The sequence below is a fragment of the Dipodomys merriami genome, unplaced genomic scaffold (genome assembly GCF_024711535.1).
Source record: "Dipodomys merriami isolate MVZ:Mamm:240054 unplaced genomic scaffold, mDipMer1.0.p SCAF_8, whole genome shotgun sequence".
Lineage (NCBI taxonomy): Eukaryota > Metazoa > Chordata > Mammalia > Rodentia > Heteromyidae > Dipodomys > Dipodomys merriami.
In genome coordinates this window covers 123,329-136,005 of record NW_027206401.1, presented here as the reverse complement: position 1 = coordinate 136,005, position 12,677 = coordinate 123,329, and the positions used below count along the sequence as shown (strand labels likewise).

At 46.5% G+C, this 12,677-nt stretch overlaps 1 protein-coding gene across 5 annotated transcripts in view; it reads left to right on the top strand.

Moving 5' to 3' along the window:
• The window catches only part of Fam120b (family with sequence similarity 120 member B), a 48,857-nt gene extending 45,219 nt beyond the window's left edge, over positions 1 to 3,638 (top strand). For 2 of the 5 annotated variants that reach the window (XM_070010648.1, XM_070010646.1), the window contains 2 exons: positions 2,275 to 2,326; positions 3,315 to 3,638. In XM_070010648.1, coding sequence (XP_069866749.1) covers positions 2,275 to 2,315 — 41 coding nt within the window. In that variant the 3' untranslated portion in view covers positions 2,316 to 2,326; positions 3,315 to 3,638. The remainder of the gene's footprint in view (positions 1 to 2,274; positions 2,327 to 3,314) is intronic. The other 3 variants (XM_070010647.1, XM_070010644.1, XM_070010645.1) reach the window with 2 other exon arrangements.
• The last annotated feature ends 9,039 nt before the right edge of the window (positions 3,639 to 12,677 follow it).

The window sequence follows — 12,677 nt, the reverse complement described above, 5'->3', positions numbered from 1 at the left end:
CCAAAAAGTACAGTTTCTTGGAGGTGACCCTCTCCAAATGTGGGGCTCTTCAAGAGTGCTTTTCCTACCCCTTTCTGCTTATAACGGAATTGTAGGCTACTGAGAAGAATTGCAGACATAATGAAGGCTGGGCACCGGTGGCTCACGCCAGGAATCCCAACTACTCAGGAGGCTGAGATCTGAGGATCACAGTCCAACAACCACAAGAAACATCATAAAGGTCTCTCTGCTTTAAGTCTTACCTCCTCCAGGAATTTCCTGAGCTTTGTGTCCCAGGTTCCAACCCTTTGTTACTGAACATCACTGCCCTTACAAGCACTCAGACACTCACTGAAGGAAGTCTGGGTCGCTGTGGGTTTCCTGACAACGTGGCCCCACATCACTTTATTGTACGTGCACATGCCTTCCATTGTCAGTCCCCAGGGCCATGGTAGAGACTGAAGTCTTGGTCCTCGTTGGACTCTGCACCTACCTGCAGGTCGTAGCTATGCCCGAGCTTTCCATTGTATGCACACATCTGCAGTACACATTTCAACTTAATTATGTAAATTGAAAGCAGCACACATTTTATTGCAATGTATAAATGTAGATAAAGATAACTAGAAACAACATGCTACACTTCCTGACCCAGACAGGAGTAGCTGAGGAGGCCGTGAGCAGCACATGAGATAACTGCAGGCACCAGAGTACACAGGGACCTAGACTGTGAGAAGACTCTGTCCCACATCTGATCCATCTCGCAGTGCTACACTGAGTGGCATGTCTCCTGCAGGCCCAAGAGGTCCCAGCACCCACACAGCCGTGCTGAACTTCAAGATGCACTGGGTGTTCCTAGGGAGGCTGTATCTGGCTTCCTGTCTAAAGAAGCACACTTGCTTCCATGCCAATCACTTGGAAACAGGAACATAAGAATTGGCTCCTTTCATGGTATTGTGTCATAAGGATGATGGGTTTCAGTCATTGCCATCCACAGTGCATAGGCATGTTGCTGTACCACAAGTTGATGTTGGGTGTTCTGTGCAAAGGGTTTGTTGCACATGGTTGATCTGTGGATGTTGTTAGAGTCAAGAGTAGTGATGTGTTTCCAGGTCAGGTAGTTGACTTTTTATCTGAGAAATGCTATGATTGAATTCTGGGCTACCACATTTTTGGCTGGCTTCTACCTGTTTTTTGTATGTCTTGGAGAAGAAAGCAGTCTCTGTAGAAAGTTGTCACTATTTAGAGGACAGAAGCAACCAAGACAATTCTTTATATTAGAATAAAACTCGGTGCCTCATAACGCAAGTGTCCAGTCTATGTCATAATTGTCCAGTTTCCTTCCAGAGCCTGGACCTGGCTAGGCAAATGTGGAGCTGGTGGGTGGGGAGCTGAGGCAGCAGGGACCCAGGACCAAAGGCTGCTGGATGGGGTGCACTTCAGGGGTGATCAGCATCAAAGCTTGGGGCCCAGCTAACCTGTGAACAAATGGGAACCAGAGAAGGCTTTAACTTCTTTGCTGTCACTTAGCCCAGCTGGTCAGCTGTTAAATTCCACAGTCATTCCCCTGTGATTCTTCACAGAAGTTCCTTCTCATGGTAATTCTAGGGAAGCTTGTGCTCTTTTAGACTACAGGGTGGGGAGGAAGAGTAATCGAGAAGCCTTTTTTTTTTTTTTTTAAACAATCAGACCTCACACTTTGGGGTCATCAAGCAGGACGTGTTAAGGTCACGCTTCCATATGCCAGAGGAAAACCTAAAATGTAAAGATGTGTAGAAAAGTACCATTTTAAAGGTGTGTATGGATAAACCATGACCTTTTTACTGGAGGTTAGTACAGCTCTAGGTCTCTTCTCAACATCCTTGGCTTTCAGAAAGGCAGGAAGTGGCCAACCACAGTGGGGGAAGAGGGAGCCCCGGACCTAGCCTTGGAAAACCACACATGGCTCCTCAGAGAGCCCTCCCAGCCATCTGCATATGAATTTCCATTTCCAAAGTCATTAGCAGAAATAAATGTCTAGATAATATGCAGATGGTTGGAACTGGTGTTAAGAGGAACATTTTTGACAGTTTTCTTCCACTAAAAGCACTACCTCCTAATTAATTGCTTCCACTTTAATGGAATAATTATAGAAGAAAATTTTAATGACAGGTGGCCACAACTGAAAAAAGGATAAAGTTCTGTTCTCTAAATACAACGCAGCATACTATTCATGCATATTCAGAAATGTGCAGCTTTTTTGTTTTTTGTATTTAGAGAGATGTCATTCTCATTTTGGGTTTTGTGTGTTTGGTTCAGGAAGCAGACAGTACGAGTATGACCACTGGAGAAGGTACTAGGCCTCATCCAGGTAAGCATCTCCCTCGCCTGCATCTTTGGAAGAGTTGGTTCATAACTGAGTGTCTACACTGAGTTCTAAGAGTTCACAGGGTTAATTAACTTGATGCGTTCCCCCTACTGGGATCAGCCAACTCAGTGCAAGACATCTTTGCTTCCTCTGGAAAGAATGCAGAGAGATCAAGGCCGGCGTGAGGATCTCCTCTCCCGAGTCCTCTGGAGAGGTGTTCTTGCTGCTGGCTCCACAAGGGCAAAGCGACTGGAAAGAGGGAAGCATGCTCTTTTCGCTATTAAAAACGTTTGCTGAGTTACTTCCACAGGCTGTGCTTGATTCCATGCTCCAAAGCGATGGTTACTATAGGATCAGTCTTTGCTTCCAGTATATAAGACATCGTGGATGTTTTTCTTGAAAGAATAAATTGGAATTTAATTGTACTTTGCCTTTAAAAAAATACTGGATTATGAGGACATTTTCCCAAATTATTAGTCTTTGAAAACATGGTGTCTAATTAAAGATCATTTTTATTTATTTATTTTTGTCGGTCATGGGGCCTGAACTCTGGGCCTGGGCGCTGTCCCTCAGCTCTTCAGCTCAAGGCTCTCCAGCCTTGAGCCATAGCTCCACTTCCAGCTTTTTCTGCTTATGTAGTGCTGAGGAATCGAACCCAGGGCCTCATGCATGCAAGGCAAGCACTCTACCACTGAGCCACCTTCCCAACCCCATTTTTAAAAATCTGTCTTAGCTGGGCACCGGTGGCTCACGCCTGTCATCCTAGCTACTCAGGAGGCTGAGATCTGAGGCTCGCGGTTCAAGGCCAGCCTGAACAGTAACATCCATGAGACTCTTATCTCCAATAAACCACCAGAAAACTGGAAGTGGCGCTGTGGTTCAAGTGGTAGAGCACTGGCCTTGAGCTGAAGAGCTCAGGGACAGCGCCCAGGCCCAGAGTTCAAGCCCCACGACCGACCAAAAAAAAATTTTGCTTTAGTTATTTTTTCAGATAAGGTCTTAATTTTTTTGCCCAGGGCTTTGGATCTCCATCTTCCTACCTATGCCTCCTATACAAGTGACTGGAATCACAAGTGACTGCCACCTTGCCTGGTCTGCTGGTTGAAGTGAAATCTCACTAACTGTTTCCCCCATTGGCCTTGGTCTTTAATCTTTGCATCTCAAGTAACGAGAATTACAGATAGGAGGCTAAAAGTTCTATTTTCTCCTTAATTGTGTAACAAATAAATTTCTCCTTAGACTGAGATTTGACTTCCTTTCGCAGTGTCTACATACTGACTTGTCAATAAAATACTTGTATTCATTTAGCACAAAATGCTTTGTTTCGTTTGTCTCCAGTCCACACAGGGTCTCTCTGGGCTGCCTCTGCTGCCTGTGAATGTCCTTGGCAGACCTTCCATGTTGCTTGCATTGTGACTTCCTCCAGTCTCCACTGTAGCTTCATCTCCAATCACTGCTCAGGGGGCTGCTCACAAGGACTTTGTTTTTTGTTTTTTGTTGTTGTTGTTGTTGTTCTTTTTTGTTTTTTTGGTGGGGGGGGCGGGTCTGGTCATGGGGCACTGTCCCTCAGCTCTTCAGCTCAAGGCTAGCGCTCTACCACTTGAGCCACAGCGCCACTTCCAGCTTTTTTTATTTTTGCTTATGTGGTGCTGAGGAATCGAACCCAGGGCCTCAGGCATGCAAGGCAAGCCACCTTCCCAGCCCTCTCAAGGACTTTGATTCTGCCCAGAACCAGAGGAGTCCAAGGCCTCCCAGGACTTCATTTTAAATGACTTCATAACTCCTGTATTATGCATGCCTGAAAAAAACAGTATCCCTTGGACAAGATCACTTTCTGCTGTTTACTCAAAGCAGTTCTGCCTGGACCATGGCTGCAGCATGTCTGAGGACCCAACCAGATATCTGAACCTTTGGAAGCAGCTCTAGGCGTGCCTGTGAAAGCAGGGTGCCCCATGAGCTTGCTCCTCAAAGAAACACGGTGGAACCTGTGGCCTGTGGAGTCGTGGTATTCCCTAGCCTACCTTCCAGATACTGTTTTATATTGTCTTCAAAGTACTGGACCTTTTAAAGGTGCTAGCCTCCTTAACAACCATATCCTCCTCAGCTATAACTTTATGTACACTCCTTTTCTGCAGGTTTTTCAAATCTTTCTACTCCACTTTTTTTTCTCATTCTCACAGTGAATTTGGCTATAAGCAGTCCGTAAAACCCTTGCCATCATCTTCCACAATCTTTATGATGCTCCACCTTGAAATTTCCTGTGTCATATAGCCCAGTCTGTCCTTACATTCTACCTCCCACAAAGGCTCAACACATGCACAAAATGTAAACAGTTATTTGCAGGAACATGAATGGCCTCTAGTCCAGTTCCCAGTGCCACACCTCCATCTGAAATGACTTCTCTCCACATTTCTCTTGGTGTCCGGTTGGCATCCTGGTCTTCTGAGCTCCAATGACAGTTACCTATCAAGCTCCACTCAAAGCATCCCAGATCATCTGTGGCCTCCAAACTTTTCCCGTCTTCTGCAAACCAATGTCAAGGTTTTTGAACTGTATCATCAGGTATGAGCACATCTCCACGGCTGGTACCAGTTTTCTGTTTGTCAGTTTCCCATCACTGATGGAAATCATTCCGAAAACCAGCTGAAAAGGAGGAAAGGACTAGAAATGTAGCTCAGTGGTAGAGTGAGCGCTTTCCTAGAAGGCATAAAATCCTGGGTTCAATTCCCAAAACAAAGCCAGAGTGGAGACAGAAGACAGTATTTATGTTAGATCATGGTGTCGCTTGGCCCCACAAGTTTGTGTCTTTGGCGAGAACAAATGGTGGCAGAGCATGGACTGGGGAAAAGCTGTGCGTCCCATCCACCCTAGGGAGCGAAGAGCGAGGAGGCACGACTGAGATCTCAGTATCTCCAAGGGCATACCCTCCTGACCTGCGTTTCTCTAGGTACTGCCTCCTAATGGCGTACACTTCCTGGTGGCACCTTAGGCTGCAACCAGGCCTTTGGTGCATAGCCTTTGAGGAACACTCCAGAAAGAAACCTTATCAGGAATGATGAAAAGTTCTGTCAGAAGTTTAGTCTGTAAAACACTCAGGAGTCCTTGGAGAGCCCTGAGTGCCATGTGTAAAGGTAGTCTGCTGAGCACGGTCCTGGATATCTTGGATGCCTCAGAGTTGTGGAGCTGAGACCCAGGCATCTGTGGTCTCTTATCCAAGTCTGACCACATAGGAAGAGTTTCCACACGTGAGCACACATGGATCCAACATGCACAGGAAGGAGACAGACATCCAGGGCTTGCCTGCACCCTTTTGTCCTGGATATAGCCATGAGGAATCAGCGGACAGCACCAGACCTATGAGGTTTGTTCACCTGGTGGTTGTCTTTGTACCCACCCCACAAAGCAGCCAAATCAAGTTTGTCCTTCTGGTCCCTCAAGGTGCCCTTTGTATTGTGTCCTGACCAATAAGTAATGCAGATCTGTTGAGTGGGTCCTCCCTATCACTTCAGGCTTGTGGGTGGAGGGCCGATGCATCTGTCGTAAGTCAGGATTTGGAACGCATCTCCATGGCCTTTGGGACAGAGATCTGCTCAAGACTGAAACATATTCAGCCCATGCAGAAACCTGCTGTGGGTACTCCTGCATTAGGCTAGGATGCAGAAAGGTTTCCTGGGTCTCCTGAGGTCAGATGGTTCTGGTGTCAGGTTCCAGGGAGTATTGAAGTCATGAGGTCTGTGAGTTAGGCAGCCCAGTGGAGGGTGGAAGCAGAATGATGCCTGATAGGCCATGGTCAGGGGCTCACAGACATTGCAAAAGTGATTCTGGGGTGCAGGCATGTGGCTCCTGGCTGTGGCGTGCCCTGGGGGCTGAGCCATATACTCTACCCTACACCCACCTAGTCCCGTCTGGCCAGGCCCTCCGGTGAGCCCTGAAAGGCCTGGGCTTCAGGAGCTGGCTGGCTGGTGGCTGATGGTAATCCCGGGTGCTGGGCTTAGCAAAACACAGTATTGGAGAGCAATCTGGCAACTCCCATATGACTACGACACTGGAGGAGTGCCGTGGTGGACAGCAGTAGTGGAAACTTCATTTTACCGTTTGGAGGGTTAACCAAAATGCAAAGACTACCTGAGCCCCTGAAAGAAGAGGGGTCATGCTAGCCTGTGTGCAGCCAGAGTCCTTGCCTCAGGACCTGTGAAAATGTTTTCTAGAGCCATTCTTCCCTGGTCCCACTATCACCAATGTTTGTGAAAAAAAAAAAAAAAACCCCGAAGCCAGAGGCCTGGCAGACAGTGAAGGTGGCTGCTGCCAGGCAGAGTCCTGGAGGCTCCTGTGGCTGGTGAGGTCGCCCTCTGGTTAAGTAGGGCTGAAACTGCACTGGAGTGTTAGTAATCACGTGGCAGTCCCCAGCGGGCTGTTGAGCTGAGGCTAATCTCAGTACACTCCAACAATGTGTCCCCCAATGGGAAGGGAGAGAAGGAAATGTCAGGTTATGTCCTGGGACCACCCCCCGCCCACCCTCCATCTGCGCCTGTGTCAGAGCTCACAGGAACATATGCCGCCTGTTGCTCACTGACCATCTGTTCACAGTGCTGTGAAGTGTGCCTGTTGCTATGGAGACAGGGCCCTTGATTGGCGGCTGTACCGCAAACATTTGCTGCTCAGGTTCCACTTTTATCTGTGCTCTGGAATGGAGCTGGGTATGGAAGCTTGGGGGAGGGCAGCTTGGAGGGAGGAGTCGGCTGGGAAGCAGGTTGAGTGGGAACGGGCCAGGGCCTCCCCTCCACCCACCACCCCTGTGCCTTTTCAGAGACAACACAGCTGGGATTGGAGCTGATGGATTGAGGGGGTGGAGGCCGCCGCTGTCTGCCCACTAGCCTGCTGGGCCCGGCCCAGAATGGGCCTTTCTAAGTGCAAAGAGGAGGCCTGAGCTCTCAGCCTTAGTTTTCAGTCCAGACCCCACCCCGTGGTTGGACATCTGTCCACCCCAGTGCTGCTGGGACTGGTGTGAGTGAAACAAACAGGCTGTTATGAACCTCGTCCTGGGAAACATCCTTCTGTTTGGGGTGGAGGGGAGGGGAGAGGGTGCTGGACAGCTTCTGCAGGGTCTGGCCTTCCACTGGGTGCAGAAGCATGGCAGCCTGTTCCTGTCCTAGCAGACTGCCCCCTTACCACTGCGCCAGCTCAAGCACGGACAGAGACTTCTGCCAGAATAGGGTCAGACTGAGCTCTTTTTCCGATTTGCAGAGCTAGGAAGTAAGTGATACAAGTCTCTATCTCTTCCGCTGTATCACAGTCTGTTAGCAAAGCAGGCAAACCTTCCCTTGTTGGTGCTCACATTCAGCAGTAGCTCTGCGTCCAGGACTGGGACAAGCTAATGTACAGGGTCTGGGAGTGAACACTGGAGCAAAGTGTGCAAGACACAAGTGTGGCAGATGTAAGGTGACTGTAGGACCACTTTGGTGTCTCACCTTTCCCATCCCCAGGGTAGACTTGTTGTAATAGCTACAGTCAGTTTAACAGCTGGGACCAGGCCCCAGACAGCCACACGGGGCTAAAACCTCTTTGGCACAGGGGTGGCATGGGTCCTAGGCTTAGTCTCTCTGCCGGTAGGTGGTCACAGACTCCAAGACCTTACTAAATCTCTTAGAGAAGTTCCCTTGTGACATTACAGTCCGCCCTCAGGGACCTAGGTCTTGCCCACCATCTCATCTGGCTTGCCCTAGCTCAGCAAGGGCTCTCGGAGGGGTGGGTGCTGGCCCCTACCCTCTTGCTGTCACTGTCCTGGGTCTTCAGAGGCTGGCTGCCCCCGACAGACAGCATGCCCTGCACACCTGGGGGCCCTCCCCAGCACCCTGCTCTGTCTAGCTCCTGGCCAAGACTGTCACCCTTGTTCTGTAGGGTGCCAAGCTCCTTAAAAACAGGACCTGTAACTTAAGAAACAAAGGACTTCCACTCATCTGGTCGAACCGCTACTAAATATCCCCATGCTGCTGATCACATGTATGGTGTATATGTGTACACTGTTATATGTTATAGACCGTGATAGACAATTTGCTCCAGGAAAGTCAGAATGAGCTTGTGCTTTAAATGAGCATCATTATTCTACAATACTGTGAAATTTGGGAAATTATGTAATCACTTAATCACAATTTTTAAAAAAACCACCAGAAAACTAGAAGTGGAGCTATGGCTCAAGTGGTAGAGCATGAGCCTTGAGCTGAATTGTTCAGGGACAGCTCCCAGGCCTGGAGCCCAAGCCCCACGACTGACAAAAAAAGAGAGAGGGAGAGAGAGAGAGATCTTTCATGCGATTATTTCTAACATATTTATAAGATTATGTCTTTGTTGCCCTGTATGTCTCTCCCCCATGGTATAACCCCTGCTTTCACTGTATATGATGTTGGTATATGTGGAGGGGAAGGGAAAAAACAAATCATTAAAACAGGGATACAGGAGGACCCATTGCAACAATGAGATGTGCAAGTCGTTATGTCGAAAAACGAACTTCACAACTTTGGTGGGGGGGAGGGGCTGGGGGGGAGGATACGAAGGGACGGGGAGGGGAAACAAAGCAGGAGGCTACAATGCTTGATAAGAAATGTGCTCATTATCTTACCCACCTAATTGTAACCCCTCTGTACAATAAAAATATATTTTTAAAAAAAAACAGGACCTGTAGCCAGGTGCCGGTGGCTTAAGCCTGTAATCTTAGCTATTCAGGAGTTGAGACCTGAGGATCGAGGTTCAAAGCTAGCCTGGGCAGGAACATCCATGAGACCCTTTTTTTAGGGTGGGGGGGGGTTTGGTTGTGGGGCCTAAACTGTGGGCCTGGGCGCTGTCCCTCAGCTCTTCACCTCCAGGCTAGTGCTCTACCACTTGAGCCACAGCGCCACTTCCAGCTCTTTTTTTCCTGCTTATGTGGTGCTGAGGAATTGAACCCAGGGCCTCATGAATGCAAGGCAAGTGCTCTACCACTGACCCACCTTCCCAGCCCCCATGAGACTCTTATCTCCAATTAACCAACAGAAAACAAAGTGGCTCTGTGGCTCAAGTGGTAGAGTGCTACAGCCTTGAGCTGAAGAGCTGAGGGACAGCGCCCAGGTCCATGGCCAACAACAACAACCAAAAACCCCACAAAAACAGGACCTGTCCTTTGTACTTTTCTGTGTCATTCATCATGGTAGCTCTTGAGAATACATAACATTATTTAAATAAAATTAAAATCTGGTCTTTGTTAAACAACTTCCAAATTAATCAATGAACATGTATTGGACATCAACTGGATAGAAGTAGCAAATCAACTTGGAATTTTTACCAGAATGCCTACTGTTATTACAACTAAAATTAAAGTGCTTTTCATGTTTCATTTATAATTTCAGCAGATCCAAATTCCAATTTTACTTGGACCAAGAGTGGGAAATTATTTGAGGAGGGGAAGGGAAATAACAAAATGCTGAAATAAGCATACAGGCTGACTCATTGTAGCATTGAGATGTATAAGACACCATGTTGAAAACGAACTTTACAACTGAGCGGGAGGAGTTGGGGAAGTGGGGAGGGAAAGGATGGTAGGGGAAAAACGGAAGGGGTAACAACGCTTGATAGGAAATGTACTCATTACCTTACTCATGTAACTGTAGCCCTCCGTACAGTATCTTTACAATAAAAATATGTTAAAAAAGTGGGAAATTCCCATTTTCAGTTGTGCCATTTTCCCTGTAGACTCAAATAGTATTTCCATTGTTCCAAACATAAAAATGGAAGGAAAGTTTCAAATTTCCATATAAAGCCAGCATAAAATACAACCAGAGTAAAAAACAAAAACAATCACCAGTCTAATGATTTAATAGAAGTGTAAAAACCCTAAATAAGAGTTTAGCATGCAGCCTCCTTCAACATATTAAGAGTTTAGCACCCTAAGGGTAAAATGGGACTAGCTCAGAGCTACTGCTACTTAATAGAGCAAATAAGAACAAGTGTGACCATCTAAACACGGACCCCAAACAGGCAAAACTTAGAGTACAATCTCTATCTTTAAAATCACCAGGTGCTAGTAGTTCACACCTGTAATCCTAGCTACTTAGGAGACTAAGATCTGAGGATCATAGTTCAAAGCTAGCAAAGGCAGACACTTATCTCCCATTGACTACTGAAAAAACAGAAGTAGAGCTGTGGCTGAAGTGGTAGAGCAGCAGCTTTGAGCCAACTTGAGGCCCAGGTTCAAGGCCCAGGACCAGTGCAGGGGAGGGGGGCGGGAACTTGTTAATGAAGGGTAAAAGTGCTGCCAGCTCTTGCATGAATGCCGCTGTAAAAAGGGTCAAAGACTCAGTTCCAGGAGGTATCTCTTCACTGCTTGGCATCACAGTGGATGCAGCTATGACAGGTGAAGGGTACGAGAAGCCCAAAGTTTGGGAAGGTACAGTGATAGCTATCTACAAAGTATGTCGTGTGTATCTGGGTAACCCAGGGAAGCTGCTAAACAAAATAGGAGAGAATGGGCAGGGTATAGAGGCTTCCTGATTTCAGAGTCAACTGTTAGCCAAAGTGAATGAAGGGAAGACTCCATTGTTCTGAAAAAGATAAATCATCCAGGAGCACAGCTGGGAAGAAGGGTGCAAACTTTGCAGCCGGAAGACCTCACGGAGCCTCCGAGGGACAGATGGCTACTTGAAAAAGAAAACAACATGAAAATGTCCATTTCCTCAAGGTCCACTTGCACATCCAGCCCAACTCCTGTCAAATGTTTACTGTTTCTTAACCAATCAGGCTAAATAAAAGCCTGTGCAAAGAAATAGACTAGTTAGAAAAACCTAAAGAAGAAAAGGAATATATTCTAACAAATATTAAAACATGCAGCAAAATTCTGTTTAAAACTCTATTCTGGCAAATGAATAACTAGAAAATATAGAAATAAACCCCCACATGACATGATGAAGCCATTTAAAACATTGCAGAATTCTCCTTGATAATTAAGTAGGTTGTCTGATGGAAAAAAAAAAGTGGTCTCAAGCCACCAAAATTAATTTCGGGCAGATTAAATACTTAAATGCATAAAAGAGAGTGTGTGAAGAAAAGAGGCCAAGCATACTAGAAGAGAACATGGGAGAATATCTTAGTATACTGAAGCACAGAAGCCTACATACAGCACCAAAATCCAGAAACTACAATAGTAGTAAAAACAACTTCTCCATGAGAAAAACACCAGTTCAAACTAATCAAGTAAACAGGCTGGGAAAACTGTATCTTACAGGAGAAAGATTTGTTTCCCTAAAATTTAAATAAATGAAAGGAAAGCACCAGTAAGACAAGAAGGAAAGGATTTCAAGGAGTTAATAGAAAACTAAATACAAGTTACTCAGCCTTGCAAAAAGATGCTCAGCATGCCCACAAAGCTTGATGGGGTGGGAGGGCCATTCAAGCTGGCTCTTTCCTGTTTATAAATGGTTCATGCATGCACATGATTTTAAAAAAAAACTTAGCTATTCCTGTCAGAAATAGAAATACGTGGCTCCAAAGTTTTTATTATTTTCTTATTTCACTTTATTATTTTTTATGTTATTGTGCTGGTACTTGGGCTTGAACTCATAGCCTCACACTTTTGGGGCTTGCTTTCTTGAGGATAGTATTCTACCTTTTGAGTCACACCTCCATCCCAACTTTTGATATTTAATTGGAGTTGGTATCTCAAGGACTTTTCTACCCAGGCTTGCCTTGGACTATGATCCTCTGATTTCAGCCTCCTGAGTATCTAGGTTATAGATGTGAACAACTGTCACCTGACTTATTTTAATTTTTGACAATCTTCTTGAGTCATGACTCCAGCCTTTTTGTTTTTTTGGTCATGGGGCTTGAACTCATGGCCTGGGTACTGTCCTTGAGTTGTTTTGCTCAAGGTTAGTTCTCTGCCACTTTGAGCCACAGCACTGCTTCTGGTTTCCTGGTGGTTAATTGGATGAGTCTTACCGACTTTCCTGCCCAGACTGGCTTTAAACGATGACCCTCAGATCCCAGCCTCGTCGTGGGTCGCTAGGATGGCCGGTGTGACCGCCTGGGCCTGGCTCCAGTCCTTTTTCATCTGTTTTTGTTTGTTTGTTTGGTTGGTTGGTTTGGGTTTTTTTTTTTTTTGAGATAGGGTTTCATTTTTGCCCAGGCCTCCCTGGGCCATGGCCCTCTTACCTCCCCCGCCCTCCATGGCTGGCTGAGGTGGGGTCTTTCCAGCTTTTTGACCAGATAGCCCTCCCAATCTCTGCTTCCTGAGTGGGAGGGCTACAGGTATGAGTCCTCAGTAATTGTTCCTAGCAGTTTTATGTCTTTGATTTGATTCCACTACCTCAGTCACACACCTGTGAAGGGA